This window comes from Ranitomeya imitator, chromosome 1 (assembly GCF_032444005.1).
Source record: "Ranitomeya imitator isolate aRanImi1 chromosome 1, aRanImi1.pri, whole genome shotgun sequence".
NCBI classification, from domain to species: Eukaryota; Metazoa; Chordata; class Amphibia; order Anura; family Dendrobatidae; genus Ranitomeya; species Ranitomeya imitator.
The window spans coordinates 344,502,828-344,530,625 of record NC_091282.1 but is presented as its reverse complement, the minus strand read 5'-3'; the positions used below and the strand labels follow the sequence as shown (position 1 = coordinate 344,530,625).

The 27,798-nt window shown below is 45.5% G+C and overlaps 1 protein-coding gene across 2 annotated transcripts in view; it reads left to right on the top strand.

Annotated features, from left to right (window-relative positions):
- TPCN1 (two pore segment channel 1) overlaps positions 1 to 27,798 on the top strand; it is a 141,450-nt gene that overhangs the window by 99,155 nt on the left and 14,497 nt on the right. For both annotated transcript variants that reach the window (XM_069759860.1, XM_069759855.1), the window contains 5 exons: positions 2,422 to 2,475; positions 4,160 to 4,232; positions 5,535 to 5,642; positions 5,738 to 5,809; positions 5,889 to 5,978. In XM_069759860.1, the coding sequence (XP_069615961.1) occupies positions 2,422 to 2,475; positions 4,160 to 4,232; positions 5,535 to 5,642; positions 5,738 to 5,809; positions 5,889 to 5,978 (397 nt within the window). The remainder of the gene's footprint in view (positions 1 to 2,421; positions 2,476 to 4,159; positions 4,233 to 5,534; positions 5,643 to 5,737; positions 5,810 to 5,888; positions 5,979 to 27,798) is intronic.

The following is a 27,798-nucleotide window of genomic DNA, read 5'->3' as shown; positions in this document are numbered from 1 at the left end:
ACCTCCTGTGGCAAACAAAGCGAGAGAGAAGGCACCAGGCAAGTGACTGTCTTACTTGCAGAGGGAGGAGATCTTGTCCCAATGCAATAGACATGTAAGCTGAAGGGGGCAAGTGTGAAACTGCTCGAAGGGGACCGCTTCCGTAAGAAGCTATTATCTTGCCCAGCATGCTCATGCAGATCCAAAGTGAGCAAGGCGATGAACATCTGAGAGCGAATTCCGAGAAAGGAGGCAACATTTTGTTCAGAAAGAAAAACTCTGGCATGTGCGGTATCGAAAAGAATGCACAGGCAAACTAGGCGTTGGTTGGGGTCTGAGATGACTTTGCCCTGTTGATGAGCCAGCCCAGGCGAGACAGCATGTCGAGAGTCAATTGAAGACTCTTGCAGCAATCCCGGTAGGATGGACTTTTGAACACAAGGTCATACAGGTAGGGGATGACTAGAAGGAGAGCTATGGCGGCCGCCATGACCTTCGTGAAGATCTCTTTCTGAGAGGAGTGGGATGCAGAAGCTATCCCGGAGGATGTGGAGAGTGAGAGAGACCCAGAGGAGGTGAAATGAGATTACTTCTTAGATCTCAGGTGTGATCTGCCATGATAGATTGAATATGTGGCTGAATCTGATCTGTCTCTGCGAACGTTTGGAGCATCAGTGTTTGTTGCTGCTGTGTTGTGCATAGCCTTAAGGCCTCTTTCACACTTCTGTCTTTCAGCTCCCATCACAATCCGTCGATTTTTTTTTTTTTTTTTTTTTTGAGGGGGGGGGGAGGTTGCTCTTGTCCCACCCAAGCAATGGTGGGCTCTTGGGAAGTCTACATCATGGGAGGGCTGCCGTCTGGGCAGAGGGCTGATTGCTGACCTGAGGGAATTTTCTTTCTTGCAGGAGGGACAGGCAAGGTGAGGAATAATAGGAGGAGGGGGGGGATAGTTGAGAACAAGTCTCCCTAGGGTAAGACATAGTGTGTGTATTCCAGAAAGACCTACTGAGGAGTGCTGACCATATGTGCCCCCAAAGGACTGAGCCTACCGGTTCAGAGCGGTCACAGACTCGCTGGTCCAGAGAAAGATCCTGAAGCTTCCGGCAGGAGGACAGTGTGTTGCAGTCAACGCCCAATGAGAAATGTAGCCTGGGCAGGAGAGAAGGGGGTGGAGTTTGGAAAAAGTGTACAGGGATTACACTCAGAAGACTGGACCAGCCAAGGATGAAGCAGAGGATTATCTGCCAGGCAAAGGACAAGACCACAGAGCATGGAGAAACTTGTGCGATTAAGTAGGAAGATAGGGGCGTGGTTAGTGCGGAGTAGGCCCTTGGAAAAGCCAGGGCCTACATTTGAGTAGCTGGTGGGGAGATTGTGCTAAGTGAGTCCACATCCTGCCCTTAGCCCTGAAGCTGCCCTAATCGGCAGAAAGGCAAGGAGCCCGCAGTGGGATGGGAGGAAGGACCCAGAAAAGTCCATAGGACACCTGCAAAGCTTGCGCAATATGCCCAGTAGCCCCCTTATCAGCAATGGCCTGAAGGAGGGAGGAGGATGGTACATGCAAAGATGTGGTCCCAACTCCTGTGCATCGTGGAAGACTGTTTTCAGGAGCTCTGGTTCAAGGGATCACTGGAACCTGTGCGGTTTTCACCCCCCTCCCCCAGCACCATCACGCTATAGTGGATGACTGGGTTGGGTGGCAAGTACTGTTCTCATGGCTGTCCCGAGACCCTCTTGATGTGAGGTTTCCAAAATTCCATGACCTTTCCTTCTTGGTGTTACAATTTCATTGTTGAAGAGTGTAAATAAGGTGGACTGTTGACCTTAAAGGCATTCATATGTTCAGCATTTCAAACCCCTGCTTATTACACTAATTAATGCTATAGTAACCAATTAAAATAAGCCACATTACACCATAGTTATCAACATTTGAATAACAAAAATTAGGACATTTAAGCCCTGCCCCTATAGACACACAGGAACACTTCCCATAATGGCCATTTTGGGAAAGGGTAGCATAAACCTCATCCCTTTTGGGGCTCGGACTACATGATTATCTTGGCAAACTCATGCAATTATGTTATACATTATTTCTAAGTGTGATGGGTCGGAGGTTTGTCAGCTGCAGTCACTGGCCGAATAGTGATTAAAGGGTTGTCCACTACTCTGACAACCCCGTCTGAATCCTCATGTTTCCTCCTTGTAAAATAATAACATACTCTCCTTCGATGCCGGCACTTGCTCTCCTGAGGATTGCGTAACATTATGTCACGCCATCCCTGTGGCCAGTCAGCGCTGGCTTCACTCTCTCTGCCTTCGGATAGTTCACATTCATCCGGAGGAAATGAGAGAGCTGCAGCTCGTGTATATTATGTAGTGAGAAATAATTCTTTTTTTTCTCTAATATCTTTTTTAAAAAAAAAACAACTTTTGTCTTTTTAGGTGGCAGCTACTTTCCTCAAGGTGTTCCTTGGAGCTACCTTGTCTTTTTAACAAGTAAGTCTTGATCTAGAACTGGTAAGTTCAGGTCTAGAGGTGGCATTGTAAAGACGAGTGGAGAAATCCAGTCCTCATGTAGTCCAGATGATATCAGTCTCTTTATCCCAGGCAATGGCATGTAAGGTAACCCCAAATCAATAACTCTGCCCCCCATTCCATATCAGACCATTAGACTAATGAGGGTAAGGTTGGAGCAAAGACAAATTGTGGTGCATGAGGTTTTAAGTACCTTTAGGCCATACCCTTCCTAGAAGAGCCAAGGAAGGGTTGATACTTAATCCTGGCATGATTTGTGAACTATCCAGCAACAGACATGGACCTCTACAGGGCAGTGATGTATTATAGCAATGCCCTCTGGTTAAAAAGCTGCAGAAGCGGCATTGGGTACCGTATGGTTGCCTTGGCAACAGGATCACACGGTCTGATGCAGTATCTCTTGCTGCTGATTGGAAATGTAATGTTGTCTCTTTAAATGGAATAAGTGATCAGAAAATGACCTATTGTTTAAATAATTTTTTATATTAAATGTATTTATATTTTTATTTTCTTATCACTGTCTCTATTGAAAAGATAAGAAATTCGCAATATCTGCTGGTGATGTGGCTCAGCATCTGGTTCTCAATATTACGTCTCCTGGTCTTGCCCTGGGGGGGGTCAGATTGTGGGAATTAGTGAAAGTTTTAATACAAAAAGTAGTTTTCGTGGACGTGAGCTGGACCCTGCAATCTGTTTGCTAAATGTTTCTCCTAGATGGATGAGGAAGAACTAATCTAAATTATTATTGCATCTGTTACCCCCAGCTAGGTGTTTGATCGCTCTCCAATGGAAACAACCACTGCTCCCTCTAACCAAAATGTAATAGAATGGCTGATATTCGTAGTATGGAATACACGGCAGCTTTAATGAATGCAAAGGTGGACAGATGTGATGCTATCTGGGCTCTCTGGGATTATTTCTGGGCTCAAAACAATAGCTAGGACCTTTTCGGACTACTTTTTTCCCACCCCTTAATGTATGTGTCCTGTCTTCTGTTTGTCGATTGTTAAATAAGAAATTTGACTTTAATAAGTGGATGGGGTTTGGTTTATTATGTCATCAGCTGTAAGGAATATATAATGTTTGTTATTCGGAACTTGAGACTTTTATGGTTTTAGTTTGCAATAAGTTTAGATGCCACTAGAGGGAAATGTTTCCATCAGTTACACTTGAATGTACCCGATCCTCACTGAGTCTCTTCTTTGTCTGTTTTGCTTGTGAATATCTGAATATTTTGGGCTTATTTTCATTGTTAAAAATGTATAAAACTTAATTAAAAAAAATTAGTTATTAAAAAAAAAAAAGATAAATAATGTAATTTTCACACTGGCCACATTACCTAATATTAAAAGCATACTTCCTGATCTGCACAGAGATTTTTTTTCAACAGTTTTATTATCATCACAGACCGCATTACAATGACAGATAACATGTCTATACACAGTGGATAACAGCGGATCCACCATTCAAAATAGGTCATGGTCACAACTCACCTTTTCTCCCTCCCTTCACAGTGCTTGTGTGGCATTCATTTCCATATATTTTGAGCTTTATATTTATACGCCAGGGTTATCTAATCGGCATAAATTGAGTTTCACTTTGCTCCTGTTAGTGGTTTTTGACTTTCCTATATTTACCTTTCTAGTCTATGGGGCTGAAGTTCTTTTGAAGGTGACTGGCCTGGGTCCATTGGAATACTTCACATCAGGATGGAATCTGTGAGTGGCCTTTGTTTGACAGCTAATAATGGGAGGCTGGCTGGATGGGCTAGCTGGCTGGGAGAGTTGGTTGGATTGGGGAGCTGGTTCAATCAGAGGGCTGGCTGGGAGTACTGGATGGATGGGAAAGTGGGCTGGCTGGGAGATGGGTGGAAGGGCTGGCACGATGCATGGATGGGAGGGATGTCTGTCTGTGTGTGTGTGGTGTCAATTTTCCAATCAGTGGATATCGGGAAGTGTATTTAACATGCTGTAAGCCAGCAGCGTTTCCGCCAGTGAATATAGTTAGACAGTGACCCGGACAAGTTACCGTAAGTACCGTAAATGTCCTTTATTGTCCAAATATTGCACACATGAAACCACTCCCCTCCGGATTGCAGCCGGTAATACGTAAATAAAGTCCAGTGCCACTGGCACTTGCACCACTGTAAGGGTCTCGGGTGCTACGGTGTTCGTCCATGTATCTGGCTCTGGCCTGTTAGCGTCACACAGTCAGGCATACAATCCCAGCACCTTCAGCTCTGCTGCATGTGAAATCCAAACACAAAGCCTGAAACACCCAAACCTTTAGGGTACATGCCTACAATCATAAAATCGCTGCACTTTGGACACAGCCTATTATCACTGAGTCCAAAGTATGTGTTTATTGAGCCATGTGGATATACTGTATCGAATACAGGAAATTGTGGACATTTTTGTTGTAGCACAGGTGAGCTGCTATTCCGGATCGTGGGCCCACACCCTTACTGCAGGTTTAAATGAAAACCATGGCCATGGGTCACTTGCAAGACCTGGACTGTAGGGAGAGATCCGTTCCACTACCATCCTACAGATCCCTCTAAAAATAAAAGCTGAAGACAGGTTGTCCTAAACTGACTTGGTCAAATAACTTGACCCAGTCCACACTTTTATTTTGCACGATAACCACAGCCGTGACTATGATTGCAATGCTCTCCAGCGGTTCAGTATGCTTCTAAGCACACTCTGGGGGATACATAAGTCTTTGCATATGATTCCCCTTACTGTCTCACAATGCGTAAAATCTTCTTATAGCTCAATTGTGTTACATTACTGTTATGCGCGAAGATGACGATTACCTGCATAATGGCGATGCAGATATGAATAATGTTAAAATTAGTACATTTCTTGAAATAGTGGGTAAATTGGTGTCTGCGCATCACTGCAGCCCTTGCATTGCTAGCCGTATGTGATTGGCAGTGATGCAATGATCGTTGTTGGGCCCTTGACCTCACTATTAGGTTTACTGCCTTTGCACCTTCATTCTCGTTGCTTGTGTCGTAGGTTTGATTTCTCTGTAACAATGCTGGCTCTACTGGGTCTTTTAGCCTTGGCCTTTGACATGAAGCCTTTCTACTTCATTGTAGTGCTGAGACCCCTTCAGCTGCTCAGGTAACGTCATAGATGAAATTGAACAGCTTGTGTGTCTGTAGGGATTTAGTGGTGTCTAACTTACTTTTATTAATAGACATTCTGATATTTACCAGGCTTTTTAAATTGAAGAAGCGTTACAGGACGGTTCTAGACACCATTCTTGAGTTACTGCCAAGGATGGCCAGGTAATCAAATATCCTCCATATTCAATGCCCTTATCCTCTGTGCTATAAAATACTGAATATTATTCTTTTCTCTCTGCAGCCTGGGACTTACACTGCTTATTTTCTACTATTCTTTTTCCATTGTGGGTATGGAATTTTTCTCTGGCGTGCTTTTCCCCAATTGCTGCATGTAAGTACTGTAGAGAGAATGCTGTAAGGCTCCTTGGACTGTGTTTATTTTGGCCTACCTGATAGAACGTGCTAATCAATGAGCCTGATCAGCATTTTATATGGATGAAAGTATCTTTTGTTTATCTCCTGAAAACAAATAAAGTTGTCCATAATAGTTTCTGCCATAACTCTGTATAGTAGGAGCGATCATCAACTGATCACTCCTATCAGACATGATCTTGACTTGCTCAACAGATGGGGGGCGCCTCACGATTGAGAAGGGATGGATTCGTTTGTATATTGTGGGGTGGAGAATTCAATTTGTAACAATGACACCCTTTGCAGTTATTATGATGTAATTCTTCTAGCTAAATATAGGAAATTTGAAATGGGAAAAAAACACCGATGTTATTGCAGCCAGATTGTTACTGGATGGAAAATGGTACGTAGACCCAGCATGGGTCAGCTACTGTGCTTTTTGGAGAATATATCAGTCTAGGCTGTCTTTTGTATATTATACTATGCTATATTTAACTCCTTTTGTGATGCAGTCATTTTTGTGGCATCTTTTTTGTTTTTTCTTTGCCTTCCAAGTTATAACCTTATTTTTTTTGTATGCCAATAATTTCTTCACCGAAGAAGAGAGCAGGGTCTTTAGTGCTACCTATTGAAAGTAGCAGTTCTAAAAGTCATTATTAGAGATGAGCAAATTTGTTTGGATTTTCGCCCTGAATCTGATTTTGACATATTCGGTCCATATTCGAACACTATTTGTGCCGAATGTATGGCTTATGATCGGTTCCAAACATATTCAGTAATTTTTACTCCCATTGACGCTAATGGATATGTGTTCAATGAATATTGCAAAAATAATATTCACTGCCGATCGTATGCCGAAACCTGAACAAATTCACTCATCTCTAGTCATTATCAACCTTTTGCCTCTTTTCGACATAGAACATGATGTACGTCTTATGTTGAGTGTGTTGTGTATGGCTGTATAATGCAGCCAACACCTACTTCTAAAAGCAGCAATGTGGCTCGAACCGCCGCAGTCTAACCATTCAGACCTCACTCTGTCAGCGATATTCGAATGAATGCGAAAGACCTGCACACCTGTTCGGTCTCCCGTTGCCTTCTGAAAGCCCCCATCACTGGCATCCTTGTACTCCCAAGACACCCAGCACACATCTCTAGAATCGTACGAACATGGAGAATCTGGTTTCCAAGTCATTTTTATCAGGCAGTGAACACTGCAAAATAAAAATAAAAAAAGCAATGGCACTCCGATGAGATTTTTCCCATTATTCAGTATATTTTATGGTGATTTAGAATATGAAGCAAACTGGAATCTCCATTTGTATATGCTCATTTTGGGGTTCTTTCAGCCTTCCCTCTTTAGTGCAACATTATAATCTTTATTTTTATAATAATCTTTATTCTTATATAGCGCTAACATATTCCGCAGCGCTTTACAGTTTTGCACACAATACCATCACTGTCCCCAATGGGGCTCACAATCTAGAATCCCTATCAGTATGTCTTTGGAATGTGGGAGGAAACCGGAGTGCCCGGAGGAAACCCACGCAAACACGGAGAGAACATACAAACTCTTTGCAGATGTTGTCCTGGGTGGGATTAGAACCCAGGACCCCAGCGCTGCAAGGCTGCAGTGCTAACCACTCTCTAACCACGCCTCTCACTAAGGTTTTAAGTTGAGCTGGACACACAAAGTAATAAAGGCTGCAAAGAAAATAAACATTTTTTTTTTATTTCTCCTCTCTGTTGCGACGCTATTAGCAATCAAAGAGAGGGCACCTAATAATAAGCTAATTTTCGTTAACGGGGTATTCCCATCTCCAAGATCCTATCCCAATATGTAGTAGGTGTAGTAATAATAATCTTTGCAAATATGTCTTTAGAAGTGTAGTATAGTTTTTCTAATTCGCCATGTCTCTTTCCTTATGTGCAGGCATTGTCGGACCTTAGGTATCCATGGTTATGACTAGTGACTAGCTTACTGTCACTATATCAGTGGTTGTAACTAGGGTTGAGCAACTTTTAGTTTTTTAGGGTCGAGTCGGGTTTCGCGAAACCCGACTATCTCAAAAGTCGAGTCGAGTTGAATCGGCCGATTATCGCGAAAAGTCGGGGATCGACCGAAACACGAAACCCAATGCAAGTCAAAATTGGTAACAGGACTAACCAGGGGGCATTGCTTTGTTCAGTGGAGTACAACTGTAATGAGAGGCTGACACAGTGAGTAGGCTCAAATCAGTAAGTAGGCTAAATGCAGTTCAAAATTGGTAACAGAAGTAAACAGACGGCACTGGTTTGTTCAGTGGAGGAGAACATTAAGGAGCGGCAGACACCATTAGTAGGGCCAACAAAACAAGTAGGCCAAATGCAGTGTTATATTAAAAACAATTTAACGAGAGCCTGAAGATAGAAGCTAGAGAAAGGCAACCTGGAGAACACCTTGGAGCGGAAGACACCGTTTGTAGAACCCAGACCCAACTTGTAGGCCTAATGCAGTGTTGTTTCAACAACTACTTAACGAGAGCTTCAAAGATAGAAGCTAGGGAGAGGCAACCTGGAGAACACCTTGGAGCGGCAGACACCGTCCCTACAACCCAGACCCAACTTGTAGGCCAAATGCAGTGTTGTTTCAACAACTACTTAACGAGAGCTTCAAGATCGAAGCTAGAGAGAGGCAACCTGGAGCACACCTTGGAGCGGCAGACACCGTCTCTACAACACAGACCCAACTTGTAGGCCTAATGCAGTGTTGTTTCAACAACTACTTAACGAGAGCCTGAAAATGGAATTTCAGGACAGGAAACCTGGAGAACAGCACGGAGCGGCATACACCGTTAGTAGGCCCCAACCAAACTAGTAGCCCCACTGCAGTTGTTCGATTGAAAAACTATTTAACAAGAGCCTGAAGATTGAAGCTCAGGAAAGGCAACCAGGAGAACACCTTGGAGCGGCAGACACTGTTAGTAGGCCCCAACCAAACTAGTAGCCCCACTGCAGTTGTTTGATTAAAAAACTATTTAACAAGAGCCTGAAGATTGAAGCTCAGGAAAGGCAACCAGGAGAACACCTTGGAGTGGCAGACACCGTCTCTACAACCCAGACCCAACTTGTAGGCCTAATGCAGTGTTGTTTCAACAACTACTTAACAAGAGCTTCAAGAATAGAAGCGAGGGAGAGGCAACAGAGAGAACACTTTGGAGCGGAAGACTCAGTTTGTAGACCACAACGAAACTTGTGGCCCCAATGCAGTTTTATAATTCTGCCAAGCTGAAAATCAGCCTTTTTTTTTTTTTTTTTTTTTTTTTTAGAGGAGGACAGCTGTATTAAGTGGCACAGACAGACACTGCTAGTAGGCCTTACACCACAAAGTAGGCTCACTGCAGGATGAAAAAAAGTTACATGGGTACACGGTCGGCATTGGTGTGCTCAGCGGAGGACAAATGGAAGGAGGGACCGCAGACAGACGTAGTAGGTCTAAAATTTTAAAAAATAGGCTCAAAGCAGTTTGAAACATCTTGCAGGGGTACACAGGCAGCATTGGTGTGGTCAGCGGAGGACGATTGGAAGGAGTGTCTGACACAGTTAGTACTCCCAAAAAATAAATAGATGTTAATGTCTCGCAAAACAACAAAACCAAAAAACAAAAGGGTGGCATACTTAGGTACAGGGGTGGGCTCCTCTGCTGAGTTTCAGACCTAGTAATTTGGCGCAAAGTATTTACTGGTGTCAATATAGGACACTGACCCTGACTATTTTAACTAGCATCATACATGTCAACAAATTGGTATTAAAGAGGGAAGAAGCCAGCACTGCTTATGGTCAGAACGCAATAACTGAAGTGCAATTGCATATAAATTCTAACTGTATTTCAAATATGAGACATTTAGCAAACAATTGATCAATTCTTTGAGCTACCCCGCCACTTCACGGCAATCTCATAATGGGGCAGTCCTAATCTTCGTATTTTATTTACGTTGTGCCATTATGGCCTCCTGAATGTATAAAGAGTATAAAAAAAAAAATAAAAAAAAGGACCACATTAAATGCTAACTGTACCTGGAGCATTTTCAGAATCACTCCCTTGGTGCCAGGAAAGGCAAGCGCAGGTAAAGGCCGATCAGGTCCAGTGCGGACATTTCAGATCTGGCTTCCACACTGCCAAACCCGCACCAAAGATGAAGGGTGAGACAGGCGGAGACACAGGTGCACAATTAACTTGAGCCTGAGGCGGGGCAGGGCTGCTGTGTGTGTGCAACAAATTGGTATTGTCAGTGCCAGGCATTGAAGGATGTCAACGCATAGACTAAACATTGGTGGAGCTGTGAGAGATAATTTTGCAAGTGGTAGAACAGTGTTTGAGCTGGGGTGGGGGGGAAACTCTCTTGTGGCCGGCGGTACAGGCCCAGGGCCCCTCATGTTACAATGGTGTGTCTGACGTTGGTTGCGCGCCACCACCGCCAGAGACACTTTATTGTACTATGAGGGACCCAGTGGCAGTGCTGTCGACCAAAAACGGGCACACCCACCTCTTCAGACAAACGGCACTCTCACGGGTGCTTGCGCCAAGTGGCGAGACCACGGCCCCGTCGGGGGAGTTAGCCCATTTAGGGAGGTGTAAACATGTCGTATGCTGGACAAACAGCTGCTGCAAATTAAGAGATTGGAACAGTCAGTAAGACCAGTCCACAAGCGAGACCTTTTTATAGGAAAGCTAGGTGTCAGCCGGGAAAGGTGGGGCAAAATAATTCGAAATCCATGAGTGGTTCATTTTAATGAAGGTTAGATCATCAACATTTTGGGTAGCCAGACGAGTCCTTTTTTTGGTCAATATTGAACCAGCAGCACTGAATACTCTTTCTGATAGCACACTAGCTGCTGGGCAAGCAAGCTCCTGCAATGCATATTCTGCCAATTCAGGCCAGGTGTCTATTTTGGATGCCCAGTAATCAAATGGGAATGACGGTTGAGGGAGAACATCGATAAGGGATGAAAAATAGTAACCATACTGGACAAATGTTGTCTCCTGTCACTTTGAATTGATGCTGCAGTACCTGTCCTGTCTACGGTCATTGCGAAATCACTCCACAACCTGGTCAGAAAACCCCTCTGTCCAACGCCACTTCTGATTTGTGCAACTCTAACACCTCTGCCCTGTTGCCCCCTGCAGCTCGTGTGAGAACCATCACCGGCGCTGTGTGCTGGGAATGCCTGAATCAAACGGTCTACAAGAGTTGCTTGTTTGGTTGCTAATATTTGTTCGAGGTTCTCATGTGGCATGATATTTTGCAATTTGCCTTTATAGCGAGGATCAAGGAGGCAGGCCAACCAGTAATAGTCATCGGTCATCATTTTAATAATGCGTGGGTCCCTTTTGAGGATACGTAAGGCATAATCCGCCATGTGGGCCAAAGTTCCAGTTCTCAAATCTGCGGTTGTGCTGGGTTGAGGGGCAGTTTCAGGCAAATCTACGTCACTTGTCTCCCTCAAAAAACCTGAACCCAGCCTTGCAACGCCACCAGTTTCTATTGGCCCTGGAGAGGCTTCCTCATTCAAAAAATACTCATCCCCATCATCCTCCTCGTCCTCCTCCTCTTTGCCCGCTACCTCGTCCTGTAGACTGCCCTGACCAGACAATGGCTGACTGTCATCAAGGCTTCCCTCTTCCTCGGCTGCAGACGCCTGCTCCTTTATGTGCGTCAAACTTTGCATCAGCAGACGCATTAGGGGGATGCTCATGCTTATTATGGCGTTGTCTGCACTAACCAGCCGTGTGCATTCCTCAAAACACTGAAGGACTTGACACAGGTCTTGTACCTTCGACCACTGCACACCTGACAACTCCATGTCTGCCATCCAACTGCCTGCCCGTGTATGTGTATCCTCCCACAAATACATAACAGCACGCCTCTGTTCGCACAGTCTCTGAAGCATGTGCAGTGTGGAGTTCCACCTTGTTGCAACATCGATGATTAGGCGATGCTGGGGAAGGTTCAAAGATCGCTGATGGTTCTGCATACGGCTGGAGTGTACGGGCGAACGGCGGATATGCGTGCAAAGTCTGCGCACTTTGAGGAGCAGGTCGGGTAACCCCGGATAACTTTTCAGGAAGCACTGCACCACCAGGTTTAAGGTGTGAGCCAGGCAAGAAATGTGTTTCAGTTGGGAAAGGGCTATGGCAGCCATAAAATTCCTTCCGTTATCACTCACTACCTTGCCTGCCTCAAGATGTACAGTGCCCAGCCATGACTGAGTTTCTTTCTGCAAGAACTCGGACAGAACTTCCGCGGTGTGTCTGTTGTCGCCCAAACACTTCATTGCCAATACAGCCTGCTGATGCTTGCCACTAGCTGTCCCATAATGGGACACCTCGTGTGCAACAGTGGCAGCTGCGGATGGAGTGCTCGTGCGACTGCGGTCTGTGGACGAGCTCTCGCTTCTGCAGGAGGACGAGGAGGAGGGGGGCGAACGCCTACAGCCAACTGTTTCCTAGACCGTGGGCTAGGCAGAACTGTCCCAATATTGCTGTCCCCTGTGGACCCTGCATACACCACATTAACCCAGTGTGCCGTGATGGACACGTAACGTCCCTGGCCATGCCTACTGGTCCATGCATCTGTTGTCAGGTACACCTTTGTACTCAGATTGCCTGAGTGCATGGACGATGCGGTCTTTTACATGCTGGTGGAGGGCTGGGATGGCTTTTCTCGAAAAGAAGTGTCGACTAGGTAGCTCGTAGCGTGGTTCAGCGTAGTCCATCAGGGCTTTGAAAGCTTCGCTTTCAACTAATCGGTAGGGCATCATCTCTAATGAGATTAGTCTAGCAATGTGGGCGTTCAAACCCTGTGTACGCGGATGCGAGGATGAGTACTTCCTTTTCCTAACGAGAGTCTCATGTAGGGTGAGCTGGACTGGAGAGCTGCAGATCGTGGAACTAGCGGGGATGCCGGTGGACATGGCAGACTGAGAGAGGGTTGGAGATGGTATTCTTGCTGGTGCCCTACATGCAGTGTTTCCTACTACGAAACTGGTGATTCCCTGACTGCTTTGGCCTGGCGACGAAACCTGCACATTTACTGCAGGTGGTGCGGGAAATGGTGGGCTTACAGTGAGGGAAGGGATGTAGCGTTGCTGACTACCTTCATTGGCCGAGGGTGCTACAACCTTAAGGGACGTTTGGTAGTTAGTCCAGGCTTGCAAATGCATGGTGGTTAAATGTCTACGCATGCAACTTGTATTTTGACTTTTAAGATTCTGACCTCTGCTTAAGGTAGTTGAACATTTTTGACAGATGACTTTGCGCTGATCATTTGGATGTTGTTTAAAAAAATGCCAGACTGCACTCTTTCTACTATCGGATACCTTTTCAGGCATTGCAAACTGAGCTTCTGTACTTGGATGTCCACGCTGAACTACAACTGGTTTTGGTTTTGCCACGCCTTTTTGGCCAGATACGGGCCTGGCAGATGGAACCTGTTGCGATGTTGATGCCTTCTGCGGCTCCTCCTTCGCTTCAGAGCTACTGCCGCCTGCACCCTGTTCCCCCAATGGCTGCCAATTGGGGTCAACAACTGGGTCATCTATGACCTCCTCTTCTGTCTCGTGTGCAATTTCGTCTGTGTCACCATGGAAGCCGGTGGTATAGCGTTTGTGACGGGGCACCATAGTCTCATCAGGGTCTGATTCTGGATCAGTACACTGCGAGGGCAATGTTCTGGTCTGAGTTAAAGGAACAGCATAGTAATCTGGCTGTGGCTGTGCATCTGTGCACTCCATGTCCGATTCAACTTGTAATGGGCATGGCCTGTTAACTGTTTCACTTTCTAACCCTGGAACGGTATGTGTAAAGAGCTCCATGGAGTAACCCGTTGTGTCGCCTGATGCATCCTTCTCTGTTGTTCTTGGTGAACAAGACAAGGAAGCGACTTGTCCCTGACCGTGAACATCCACTAACGACGCGCTGCTTTTACATTTAGCAGTTTCAGAAGAGGAGGCGAAAGAGCTAGAGGCTGAGTCAGCAAGGAAAGCCAAAACTTGTTCTTGCTGCTCCGGCTTTAAAAGCGGTTTTCCTACTCCCAGAAAAGGGAGCGTTCGAGGCCTTGTGTATCCAGACAATGAACCTGGCTCAACAACTCGAGACTTAGGTGCTATATTGCTTTTCCCACGACCACCTGATGCTCCACCACCACTACCATCATTACCAGCTGGCAATGACCACCCACGGCCACGACCTCTTCCACCAGACTTCCTCATTGTTTGAAAAACGTAACCAAGCTAACGGTATTTGTTACTGTAAAACCAGTTACAAGGTGAACTCAAACTTCTGTTGGATTTATATATCCCTTTATAGGTGGGTGAGACTGCAGGGAAAATCAGGCCCAATGTATAACAGTACACAGCTTCAGTGGCAGACAGATATGCCACTAACAGGACTGACGCTTTTTATTTTTTCTGGGAGAATATTGAAGAAATGTGGCCCACTCTTATACAGTATATATTCTGTTGCACAAAATTAGAGACAGATGCCACACACAGCACTGGCAATGAGGCAGAATTGCCAATCTTAATCTCCCTTTTTTTTTTTCTGGGATAATGAAAAAAAAAACTGGCCCAGTATTACACACTAGGTTTAATGTGGGACAAAATTAGAGACAGGTGGCATACACAGGAGTGGCAGTGAAGCAGAAATGCCAATCTTAATCTCCCACTTTTTTTTTTTTTCAGGGAGAATTTAAAAGAAATATGGCCCAGTATTACACACTAGGTTTAATGTGGCACAAAATTTGAGACAGATGGCACACACAGCACTGGCACTGAGGCAAAATTGCCAATCTTAATCTCCCACTATTTTTTTTTATTTATGGGAGAATTGGCAAGAAATCAGGCCCGCTGTTAGACTGTATGTTTTCTGTGCCAGAAAATGAGACACAGATGCCACACACAGGACGGCCACTGATACAGATTTGCCAATTTTAATCTGCACCCTTTTTTTTTCTTTTTTTTTCTTCAGGGAGACTAGTGAATAAATCTGGGCCACTGTATTAAAGTATATTTTCTGTGGCAGAAAGTGGCTTGAAGAGATGTAACGAAACAAACAAAAAAAAAAAACGGGACTGTCCTACAATTACTATCTCCCTGCAGTAATCTCAGCAAAGTATGGCAGGCAGCAATAACAAGGAGTGGACTGCTGCACAAAAAAGTCAAAAGTGTGGACAAACAAACAAGATAGCTGTGCAGAAAGGAAGGAGCAACAGGTTTGTGCTTTGAAAAAAGCAGTTGGTTGGCACAGTGGTGTACAAACAGCAATGCAGCTATCAGGGAGTCTTCTAGGGCAGCCCAATGAGCTACAGCGCTGAGGAAAAAAAAATCTAGCCTCCACTGTCCCTGCTAAGAAAAGGTGGTGTTGGACAGTGGAAATCGCTACAGCACAAGCGGTTTGGGGGTTAATGTACCCTGCCTAACGCTATCCCTGCTTCTGACGAAGCGGCAGCAACCTCTCCCTATGCTCAGATCAGCAGCAGTAAGATGGCGGTTGGCGGGAACGCCCCTTTATAGCCCCTGTGACGCCGCAGAAAGCAAGCCAATCACTGCAATGCCCTTCTCTAAGATGGTGGGGACTGAGACCTATGTCATCACTCTGCCCACACTCTGCGTCCACCTTCATTGGCTGAGAAATGGTGCTTTTCGCGTCATTGAAACGCGACTTTGGCGCGAAAGTCGCGTACCGCATGGCCGACCCCACACAGGGGTCATGAAACCCGACTTTGCCAAAAGTCGGCGACTTATGAAAATGACTGACCCGTTTCGCTCAACCCTAGTTGTAACCATGGATGCCTAAGTTTCTGCAATGCCTGTACATGAGAAAAGAGTCACGCTATAAGGGAAAGGGGTCTCAAATTGTTCCTGGAACCGGGACCCTAACTATCCCTGTCCCCAAGGATACTCTTGAAGGTAGAGATGCATGGGTCTCTGACCTTGCTATGCTCCTGTTAAACCCTAATCTGTCCCCTCCCCCACCCCATGAGGCATGGGACAGAAATGTAAGGTAAAAAAAGACACAAAGGCAAAACAGGTATAACAGAAAACCTCTAACATACAAAAGCACTAACTGACAATAGGGAGGAGACTAGGGGCAGGGAGGAATAAACTAAATGGGAACAGGGACCAGGAGATAAACACAGATATACTACAGCAAACTACAGATCACTACTACATCAACTCCATTTCAACTACTTCTCTTTAGCACTCAGCACATGAAGACAAATCTTTCACCAGCAGGAACTAAAGGCCTAGAGCCAATATAAAGGGTGTAAATAGTAAGCAGTTGCAGCTGAGATCAATCAAGCTGTATGGTCTCAGCCAGCACGGCCATTTTGCTATTCATATTTCATGTATTTCATATTAGACATGCTTTGGCACGATAGAGTGCAACCTTTTTTTGTATATTATATATGGAGGTAGCTGCTCCTGGTATGCACCTATTCACACTAGTTTGGATGTGCTAGTCGTTTTTCTGTCATTTCTATGTTAGCTTACTACTGACTGAGCACTCCTCCCTTCACCACGTGGTTTTTAATTACATCTAATCACACTTGCTTCCAGCCAACCCATATATGTAGGCTTTACTGATAGAGGTGTCCACATTTACCCAAGCATACAGACATTGGCCTTTGGTAAGTGTTCACATTTGGACAGGGAGGTCAGGGACCCATCAGATTTGATGAGACTACCTTGACGATGGTTGATGGGCTCACACTATTTTGCAAAATTCTGTGCAAAGCGTCTCTCAAATATTTTTCCTAATGTTCAAAAGCCATTTTGCTATTCAGATTTCATGTATTTCATATTAGACATGCTTTGGCACGTTAAAGTGCAACCTTTTTTTGTATATAGGACATGAATCACACCATCTCTAAAGAAGACCCATGATTCATTTCCCAACGTTATCGTCTAACTCCAGGTCTTCCAGGGGGATGTGACCCCCTCGTGACAGAAAGTGACATAGCAAATCAGAAAAACTATACTACATTTCTAGTTGGAGGTATTTGCTAATATTATTATTATTACACCTACTACTTATTGGGATAGGATCTTGGAGATGGAAATACCCCGTTAGGTTCTAGTGTGTCTTATCCGAAAGTTCACTGTGGGCGTGTCCTTCATCCCCTTTTATTAGATTATATAATCAGCTATGATCCCTGTTTGAATTACAGGATCTAATTTTTAAGGTTATGTTGTAATTATTATGGAAAAACAACTTATTAAAACATAACTTTTACTTACATAATACAATAAAATTTAATGAGAAAATTGACCACCAGTAATTTAGATTTTAACCCATCTCTTTAGGATAAAGGTGTAGCACTCTGCACTTTTTAGGAGTTACTCCTAAGATATTCCTATGGAGTACAAAAACACTTGTCACTCAGCACTTTTGTAGAATAATAGGCAACTTGTCTGAGAAGAAGCAGATGCCTTTTTCAAACCTGTACAAGTTACTCTCCTGATGACATCTCATTATTGGGAAAGAAACACATCGGGAGGCATACTTTTTTCTGGAGTTATCTGCAGAGCTGATTTGGATACTGCTATTGTTAGGGTGGGAGCAAATACACAGGACACGACAGTGTAGGTAATAAGGAAGATTGGATCTGTCCGTCCCTGGAGTTCAACAACTGGATGACAATTTCTTTCATTTTGGTGTGTTTTTCCATTTGTGATTTAAGGCATAAAGTGTTTTTGACAATTTTGTGTACAATATATGCTGAACCCATTTTGGTCGGTGGTCAATTTTCTCATTTGATCCTATTGAATTTGGTGTGCCTTTCATGTGTGACTTTAGGCATATTTTGGATGTTATAGACACAGTATGTGTTAAAATCCAAAATACTGATGGTCAATTGTCTCATTAGATTTTATTGTAGTAAAAGTTACCTTGTATATGAGGTTGACCAATCATAAGCAGCCAACAACAGTAAGGCTAAACACAGCAGACATGTGTGTCATTACTGACACCTTTTGAGCTTTTCATTTACTGGCAGTCAATGTGGGGTAAGGGGCAATACAGCAGAGCTGGCAGCACTATTCCAGGAGAGATGACAGAAGTGTTTGTAATGTGACACAACTAAACTCAGCTGTACTGCCTTTCCAACAATCTGGACTGCCAAGAGGTGAAAGCTCAAAGGTGTCAATAACGACACTCAAGTGTGGTGTGCTCCAGCAACTTGCAGCTACCTTCTTTAACCCCTTCCCGACCTTTGACGCACCGTATGCGTCATGAAAACCTGTGCCAATCCGACCTGTGACGCAGCATATGCGTCATGGCCGGATTGGGCTCCTGCAGGCCGGGTGAAAGGGTTAACTGTAATTTCACCTGGCCTGCAGGGACAAGGGGAGTGGTACTTTAGCCCGGGGGGGTGGCTTTACCCCCCCGTGGCTACGATCGCTCTGATTGGCTGTTGAAAGTGACGTTTCACTTTCAATCAAAGCGATAGTAATATTTCACCAATAAAAATTGGTGAAATATTACAATCCATCCATGGCCGATGCTGCAATAGCATCAGCCATGGCTGGAGATTGTAATCTGACCCCCCCACCGCCACCGATCGCCTCCCCTCCGGTCCTCCGTCCTGTCAAATGCTCCCCTCCGTCCTCCTGTCCGCTCCCCCCCCCCCTCGCTGTCCGCTCCCCCCCTCCCCCCCCCCCCCCCCCGCTGTCCGATCACCCTCCCCCCCTCATACTTACCGATCTGTGTCCCTCCCGGTGTCCGTCCGTCTGTTCGATGGGCGCCGCCATCTTCCAAAATGGCGGGCGCATGCGCAGTGCGCCCGCCGAATCTACCGGCCGGCAGATTCGTTACAGGTACATTTTGATCGCTGTGATAGAACCTATCACAGCGATCAAAATAAAAAAAATAATAAATAAAACCCCCCTTTATCATTTGTCCCTCATAGGTAGGGACAAAAATAAAATAAAGAATTTTTTTTTTATTTGCCCCACCAGGGTTAGGGTTCGGGTTGGTTCACACTGCGTCTAAGCAGTCCGTTAGACGGACTACGTTACACCACGGCATAAACGCGGTGTAACGTAGTCCGTTACGGCCGCCATTGACAGCAATGTCGGACGCATCACTAGCGCACGCCCACAATGGGCGTATGCTAGGGATGTGCTGTCATTGAGTGACGGACCCGGAGATGCGGGCTGCAGCGTTTCCGGGTCCGTCACTGCTGGCGCAGATAGAGCTAGCAGATGCTCTATCTGCGCTAGCGCGATGCAAACGTCGGCACTTGCGCTAGCAGCAGCCCATTAGCGTATGTGCTGAACGGGCTGCTGCTAGCGCAACGTGAGCCTGGCCTTAGGGTTTGGGTTACGGCTAGAATTAGGGTTAGAACTAGGGTTAGGGTTAGAATTAGGCTTTGTGCACACGGTGCGGATTTGGCTGCGGATCTGCAGCAGATTTGGCTGCGGATCCGCAGCGGATTGGCCGCTGCGGATTCGTAGCAGTTTTCCATCAGGTTTACAGTACCATGTAAACCTATGGAAAACCAAATCCGCTGTGCCCATGGGCGGAAAATACCATGCGGAAACGCTGTGTTGTATTTTCCGCAGCATGTCAATTCTTTGTGCGGATTCTGCAGCGTTTTACACCTGTTCCTCAATAGGAATCCGCAGGTGAAATCCGCACAAAAAACACTGGAAATCCACGGTAAATTTTTCAAAAATGGTGCGGAAAAATCTCACACGAATCCGCAACGTGGGCACATAGCCTTAGGGTTAGGGTTGGAATTAGGGCTAGGGTTGGAAATAGGGTTAAGATTAGGCTGTGGTTAGGGTTATGGTTAGGGTTAGGGGTGTGTTGGGGTTAGGGTTGGGATTAGGGTTCGGATTAGGGTTAGGGTTGGGATTAGGGGTGTGTTGGAGTTAGGGTTGTGGTTAGGGGTGTGCTGGGGTTGGGGTTGTGATTAGGGTTATGGCTAGAGTTGGGATTAGGGTTAGGGGTGTGTTGGGGTTAATGTTGGAGTTAGAATTGAGGGGTTTTCACTGTTACGGCACATCAGGGGTCTCCAAACGCAACATGGCGCCACCATTGATTCCAGTCAATCTTGCATTCAAAAAGTCAAATGGTGCTCCCTCCCTTCCGAGCCTCGACGTGCGCCCAAACAGTGGTTTACCCCCACATATGGGGTACCAGCATACTCAGGACAAACTGCGCAACAATTACTGGGGTCCAATTTCTCCTGTTAAGTAAATAAGGCAGCACACTGCAGCGCTAAAACATGCAAATTGAAAACACGAAATTTGAACTGCATTACTGCACTAGAAATATGAAAAATGAGAGCTTTTAGCGCACAAAAATGGCCAATTTTATGTGTACCTGGTAGCCTCTTTACGGCATCTCTCTTATACCAGGTTATTCTCAGCGAGGTAGGCAAGCGTAGGACCTGGTATAAGAGAGATGCCGTAAAGAGGCTACCAGGTACACATAAAATTGGCCATTTTTATGCGCTAAAAGCTCTCATTTTTCATATTTCTAGTGCAGTAATGCAGTTCAAATTTCGTGTTTTCAATTTGCATGTTTTAGCGCTGCAGTGTGCTGCCTTATTTACTTAACTATATACGAGTTGGCGGCTCTAGGTTCAGCACCTGTTCACACTGAGTCTATGTTTGGATGTGCAGGTCAGGTTTTTGAAATGTATTCTCTAGCCTTCTGATCGTGCACTCCGCCTCCTAGCTTCGGGTGTTTTAATTACAGCAGGTCCAATACCCCTCCACAGAGAGAGAGAATTTTAGTCCCAGAAAAGGTTTCACATGCACCCATTCAGATGGAGACGTTTATTCTCAGCGAGGTAGGCAAGCGTAGGACCTGGTATAAGAGAGATGCCGTAAAGAGGCTACCAGGTACACATAAAATTGGCCATTTTTATGCGCTAAAAGCTCTCATTTTTCATATTTCTAGTGCAGTAATGCAGTTCAAATTTCGTGTTTTCAATTTGCATGTTTTAGCGCTGCAGTGTGCTGCCTTATTTACTTAACTATATACGAGTTGGCGGCTCTAGGTTCAGCACCTGTTCACACTGAGTCTATGTTTGGATGTGCAGGTCAGGTTTTTGAAATGTATTCTCTAGCCTTCTGATCGTGCACTCCGCCTCCTAGCTTCGGGTGTTTTAATTACAGCAGGTCCAATACCCCTCCACAGAGAGAGAGAATTTTAGTCCCAGAAGAGGTTTCACATGCACCCATTCAGATGGAGACGTTTATTCTCAGCGAGGTAGGCAAGCGTAGGACCTGGTATAAGAGAGATGCCGTAAAGAGGCTACCAGGTACACATAAAATTGGCCATTTTTATGCGCTAAAAGCTCTCATTTTTCATATTTCTAGTGCAGTAATGCAGTTCAAATTTCGTGTTTTCAATTTCCATGTTTTAGCGCTGCAGTGTGCTGCCTTATTTACTTAACTATATACGAGTTGGCGGCTCTAGGTTCAGCACCTGTTCACACTGAGTCTATGTTTGGATGTGCAGGTCAGGTTTTTGAAATGTATTCTCTAGCCTTCTGATCGTGCACTCCGCCTCCTAGCTTCGGGTGTTTTAATTACAGCAGGTCCAATACCCCTCCACAGAGAGAGAGAATTTTAGTCCCAGAAGAGGTTTCACATGCACCCATTCAGATGGAGACGTTTATTCTCAGCGAGGTAGGCAAGCGTAGGACCTGGTATAAGAGAGATGCCGTAAAGAGGCTACCAGGTACACATAAAATTGGCCATTTTTATGCGCTAAAAGCTCTCATTTTTCATATTTCTAGTGCAGTAATGCAGTTCAAATTTCGTGTTTTCAATTTGCATGTTTTAGCGCTGCAGTGTGCTGCCTTATTTACTTAACTATATACGAGTTGGCGGCTCTAGGTTCAGCACCTGTTCACACTGAGTCTATGTTTGGATGTGCAGGTCAGGTTTTTGAAATGTATTCTCTAGCCTTCTGATCGTGCACTCCGCCTCCTAGCTTCGGGTGTTTTAATTACAGCAGGTCCAATACCCCTCCACAGAGAGAGAGCATTTTAGTCCCAGAAGAGGTTTCACATGCACCCATTCAGATGGAGACGTTTATTCTCAGCGAGGTAGGCAAGCGTAGGACCTGGTATAAGAGAGATGCCGTAAAGAGGCTACCAGGTACACCTAAAATTGGCCATTTTTGTGCGCTAAAAGCTCTCATTTTTCATATTTCTAGTGCAGTAATGCAGTTCAAATTTCGTGTTTTCAATTTGCATGTTTTAGCGCTGCAGTGTGCTGCCTTATTTACTTAACTATATACGAGTTGGCGGCTCTAGGTTCAGCACCTGTTCACACTGAGTCTATGTTTGGATGTGCAGGTCAGGTTTTTGAAATGTATTCTCTAGCCTTCTGATTGTGCACTCCGCCTCCTAGCTTCGGGTGTTTTAATTACAGCAGGTCCAATACCCCTCCACAGAGAGAGAGAATTTTAGTCCCAGAAGAGGTTTCACATGCACCCATTCAGATGGAGACGTTTATTCTCAGCGAGGTAGGCAAGCGTGGGACCTGGTATAAGAGAGATGCCGTAAAGAGGCTACCAGGTACACATAAAATTGGCCATTTTTATGCGCTAAAAGCTCTCATTTTTCATATTTCTAGTGCAGTAATGCAGTTCAAATTTCGTGTTTTAAATTTCCATGTTTTAGCGCTGCAGTGTGCTGCCTTATTTACTTAACTATATACGAGTTGGCGGCTCTAGGTTCAGCACCTGTTCACACTGAGTCTATGTTTGGATGTGCAGGTCAGGTTTTTGAAATGTATTCTCTAGCCTTCTGATCGTGCACTCCGCCTCCTAGCTTCGGGTGTTTTAATTACAGCAGGTCTAATACCCCTCCACAGAGAGAGAGAATTTTAGTCCCAGAAGAGGTTTCACATGCACCCATTCAGATGGAGACGTTTATTCTCAGCGAGGTAGGCAAGCGTAGGACCTGGTATAAGAGAGATGCCGTAAAGAGGCTACCAGGTACACATAAAATTGGCCATTTTTATGCGCTAAAAGCTCTCATTTTTCATATTTCTAGTGCAGTAATGCAGTTCAAATTTCGTGTTTTCAATTTGCATGTTTTAGCGCTGCAGTGTGCTGCCTTATTTACTTAACTATATACGAGTTGGCGGCTCTAGGTTCAGCACCTGTTCACACTGAGTCTATGTTTGGATGTGCAGGTCAGGTTTTTGAAATGTATTCTCTAGCCTTCTGATCGTGCACTCCGCCTCCTAGCTTCGGGTGTTTTAATTACAGCAGGTCCAATACCCCTCCACAGAGAGAGATAATTTTAGTCCCAGAAGAGGTTTCACATGCACCCATTCAGATGGAGACGTTTATTCTCAGCGAGGTAGGCAAGCGTAGGACCTGGTGTAAGAGAGATGCCGTAAAGAGGCTACCAGGTACACATAAAATTGGACATTTTTATGCGCTAAAAGCTCTCATTTTTCATATTTCTAGTGCAGTAATGCAGTTCAAATTTCGTGTTTTCAATCTGCATGTTTTAGCGCTGCAGTGTGCTGCCTTATTTACTTAACTATATACGAGTTGGCGGCTCTAGGTTCAGCACCTGTTCACACTGAGTCTATGTTTGGATGTGCAGGTCAGGTTTTTGAAATGTATTCTCTAGCCTTCTGATCGTGCACTCCGCCTCCTAGCTTCGGGTGTTTTAATTACAGCAGGTCCAATACCCCTCCACAGAGAGAGAGAATTTTAGTCCCAGAAGAGGTTTCACATGCACCCATTCAGATGGAGACGTTTATTCTCAGCAAGGTAGGCAAGCGTAGGACCTCGTATAAGAGAGATGCCGTAAAGAGGCTACCAGGTACACATAAAATTGGCCATTTTTATGCGCTAAAAGCTCTCATTTTTCATATTTCTAGTGCAGTAATGCAGTTCAAATTTCGTGTTTTCAATTTGCATGTTTTAGCGCTGCAGTGTGCTGCCTTATTTACTTAACTATATACGAGTTGGCGGCTCTAGGTTCAGCACCTGTTCACACTGAGTCTATGTTTGGATGTGCAGGTCAGGTTTTTGAAATGTATTCTCTAGCCTTCTGATCGTGCACTCCGCCTCCTAGCTTCGGGTGTTTTAATTACAGCAGGTCTAATACCCCTCCACAGAGAGAGAGAATTTTAGTCCCAGAAGAGGTTTCACATGCACCCATTCAGATGGAGACGTTTATTCTCAGCGAGGTAGGGAAGCGTAGGACCTGGTATAAGAGAGATGCCGTAATGAGGCTACCAGGTACACATAAAATTGGCCATTTTTATGCGCTAATAGCTCTCATTTTTCATATTTCTAGTGCAGTAATGCAGTTCAAATTTCGTGTTTTCAATTTGCATGTTTTAGCGCTGCAGTGTGCTGCCTTATTTACTTAACTATATACGAGTTGGCGGCTCTAGGTTCAGCACCTGTTCACACTGAGTCTATGTTTGGATGTGCAGGTGAGGTTTTTGAAATGTATTCTCTAGCCTTCTGATCGTGCACTCCGCCTCCTAGCTTCGGGTGTTTTAATTACAGCAGGTCCAATACCCCTCCACAGAGAGAGAGAATTTTAGTCCCAGAAGAGGTTTCACATGCACCCATTCAGATGGAGACGTTTATTCTCAGCGAGGTAGGCAAGCGTAGGACCTGGTATAAGAGAGATGCCGTAAAGAGGCTACCAGGTACACATAAAATTGGCCATTTTTATGTGCTAATAGCTCTCATTTTTCATATTTCTAGTGCAGTAATGCAGTTCAAATTTTGTGTTTTCAATTTGCATGTTTTAGCGCTGCAGTGTGCTGCCTTATTTACTTAACTATATACGAGTTGGCGGCTCTAGGTTCAGCACCTGTTCACACTGAGTCTATGTTTGGATGTGCAGGTGAGGTTTTTGAAATGTATTCTCTAGCCTTCTGATCGTGCACTCCGCCTCCTAGCTTCGGGTGTTTTAATTACAGCAGGTCCAATACCCCTCCACAGAGAGAGAGAATTTTAGTCCCAGAAGAGGTTTCACATGCACCCATTCAGATGGAGACGTTTATTCTCAGCGAGGTAGGCAAGCGTAGGACCTGGTATAAGAGAGATGCCGTAAAGAGGCTACCAGGTACACATAAAATTGGCCATTTTTATGCGCTAAAAGCTCTCATTTTTCATATTTCTAGTGCAGTAATGCAGTTCAAATTTCGTGTTTTCAATTTGCATGTTTTAGCGCTGCAGTGTGCTGCCTTATTTACTTAACTATATACGAGTTGGCGGCTCTAGGTTCAGCACCTGTTCACACTGAGTCTATGTTTGGATGTGCAGGTGAGGTTTTTGAAATGTATTCTCTAGCCTTCTGATCGTGCACTCCGCCTCCTAGCTTCGGGTGTTTTAATTACAGCAGGTCCAATACCCCTCCACAGAGAGAGAGCATTTTAGTCCCAGAAGAGGTTTCACATGCACCCATTCAGATGGAGACGTTTATTCTCAGCGAGGTAGGCAAGCGTAGGACCTGGTATAAGAGAGATGCCGTAAAGAGGCTACCAGGTACACATAAAATTGGCCATTTTTGTGCGCTAAAAGCTCTCATTTTTCATATTTCTAGTGCAGTAATGCAGTTCAAATTTCGTGTTTTCAATTTGCATGTTTTAGCGCTGCAGTGTGCTGCCTTATTTACTTACCTATATACGAGTTGGCGGCTCTAGGTTCAGCACCTGTTCACACTGAGTCTATGTTTGGATGTGCAGGTCAGGTTTTTGAAATGTATTCTCTAGCCTTCTGATTGTGCACTCCGCCTCCTAGCTTCGGGTGTTTTAATTACAGCAGGTCCAATACCCCTCCACAGAGAGAGAGAATTTTAGTCCCAGAAGAGGTTTCACATGCACCCATTCAGATGGAGACGTTTATTCTCAGCGAGGTAGGCAAGCGTGGGACCTGGTATAAGAGAGATGCCGTAAAGAGGCTACCAGGTACACATAAAATTGGCCATTTTTCCCTTCCCCCATGACGGCACACCTGGGAGAGAGGATCCGCCCAGCCAGGACAGGAACCCCTACTGAAAATAAAAGGGCGGTACCTCTCGGTCGCTTCAGTTGGGTTTCCTGTCCTGACAGGGACCCTCGTGCTGAACACGGCGGTGATTCCACTTACCCAGGTCCCGTCCCGGCGTGGAAGAAACAGGCAGCGCCTGTGCGTCGGGTTCGGGAGTCTGGATGCGCCGTCCGCAGGTCCCCCGGGTCTCTGCGTCCGAGCGGGCGTTGTTGCAGCACGGTCGGATATCCTGGGTCCTTCCGTGGCTGCCACACCGTCCTCCTCCCTCTGCCGGCATCCAGGTGCGGTGGCCGCTTCCGGGTCGCCCGTCTGACGTCACGCGCAAGGCACGCTGGGAATGGGCGTGCCCGTGTGATGTCGGGGGCGGGCGCCGGATCCAAGATGGCGGCGCCCATGAAGAAACGCCGGCCGGTGGAATAAGGTCTCCGGCGGTGCGGCAGAGGAGGGGAGGGGCCACTATTGGGCACCGGAGGAGGCGGGGAGTGCAGTGGTCCCCCATAAAAGGGTGCCTGACCACAGAAGACGCACTCATGTCCATAAACTTTAATATGGAAGTAGGACAACAGGAGCAGCAGCAGCAGCCGCCGCCATCACAGCAGCAGCGCCAGGAGCTCTCATCAGATGCTTTGCCGAGCCACCAGCACAGGAGCAGTCGCTCAAGTGGTAGAAGTGGCAGCCGTCCTGTTCGGCAAGATTCTTCAGCGTCCAGGAAGGACACTACACGTGCATCTGTCCAGCCTCCAAAATCGGTACCCTTGACTGTCGGCGGTGGTGAGTGATCTACGTGAATGTCGACCTTATGGTAACAGGGTCCATTTTTTCTGTTTGATCACTAGGGGTCGAGGAAATCTAGCGGCAAAACAAAGAACCGTGAATGTGCCCTTTGTAAAGTTCCGCTTGCAGTTCAGTGGCAGAAAGACCTCTGCGCTGACTGCATTAATAGAACTATTCAGGAAGAGACCCCTAATTTTGCCTCTAGCCTTAAAACCATAATTCAGGCAGAGATAAAAGACTCCCTAAAACTGGCCCTCAAAAAAGCGGGGAGGAAAAGCCGTAAGGTGCCTACGGATTCGGAGGCCTCTCAGAAATCATTCCAGTCTCCCTCTACCTCTTCCGCCTCTATCCAGTCCTCAGATTCCTCCTCAGATAGTGATACGGGGGGGCGTCCATGTTTCCCGACTGAGGATGTAGAAAAATTAGTTAAAGCGGTCAGGACTGCTATGGGTCTTAAAGAGGAAAAGACGCCTAGATCAATTGAGGATGTCATGTTTAGCGGTCTAGAAGAGAAAAGAAAACGAACATTTCCGGTCAATGCAAAAATCAAAGCATTGATCAAAAAAGAATGGAAGAAACCCGAAAAAATGGGTACCCTACCTTCTTCATCAAAAAGGAGATATCCCTTTGAAGAAAAAGATTCTGAATCCTGGGAAAAAATCCCTAAGATTGACGGTGCGGTAGCCAAATCTTTGAAAAAGTCATCCCTTCCGTTGGAAGATTCAGGGGTCCTAAAAGATCCACTAGACAAGAAAGCGGATGGCTTCTTGAAACACATCTGGGAAGCCGCGGCAGGGGGCTTGAAACCAGCTATAGCTGGAACGTGTACAGCTCGCGCCCTTATGGTCTGGTTACAGCAAATTGAAGACCAGCTAAGAAATAAAGTTCCTAGTAATGATATTCTGGCAAACATATCCCTAGTTCAAGGGGCAGCAGCCTTCTTGGCAGATTCTTCCGTGGATTCTGCGAAATTAACGGCTAGGGC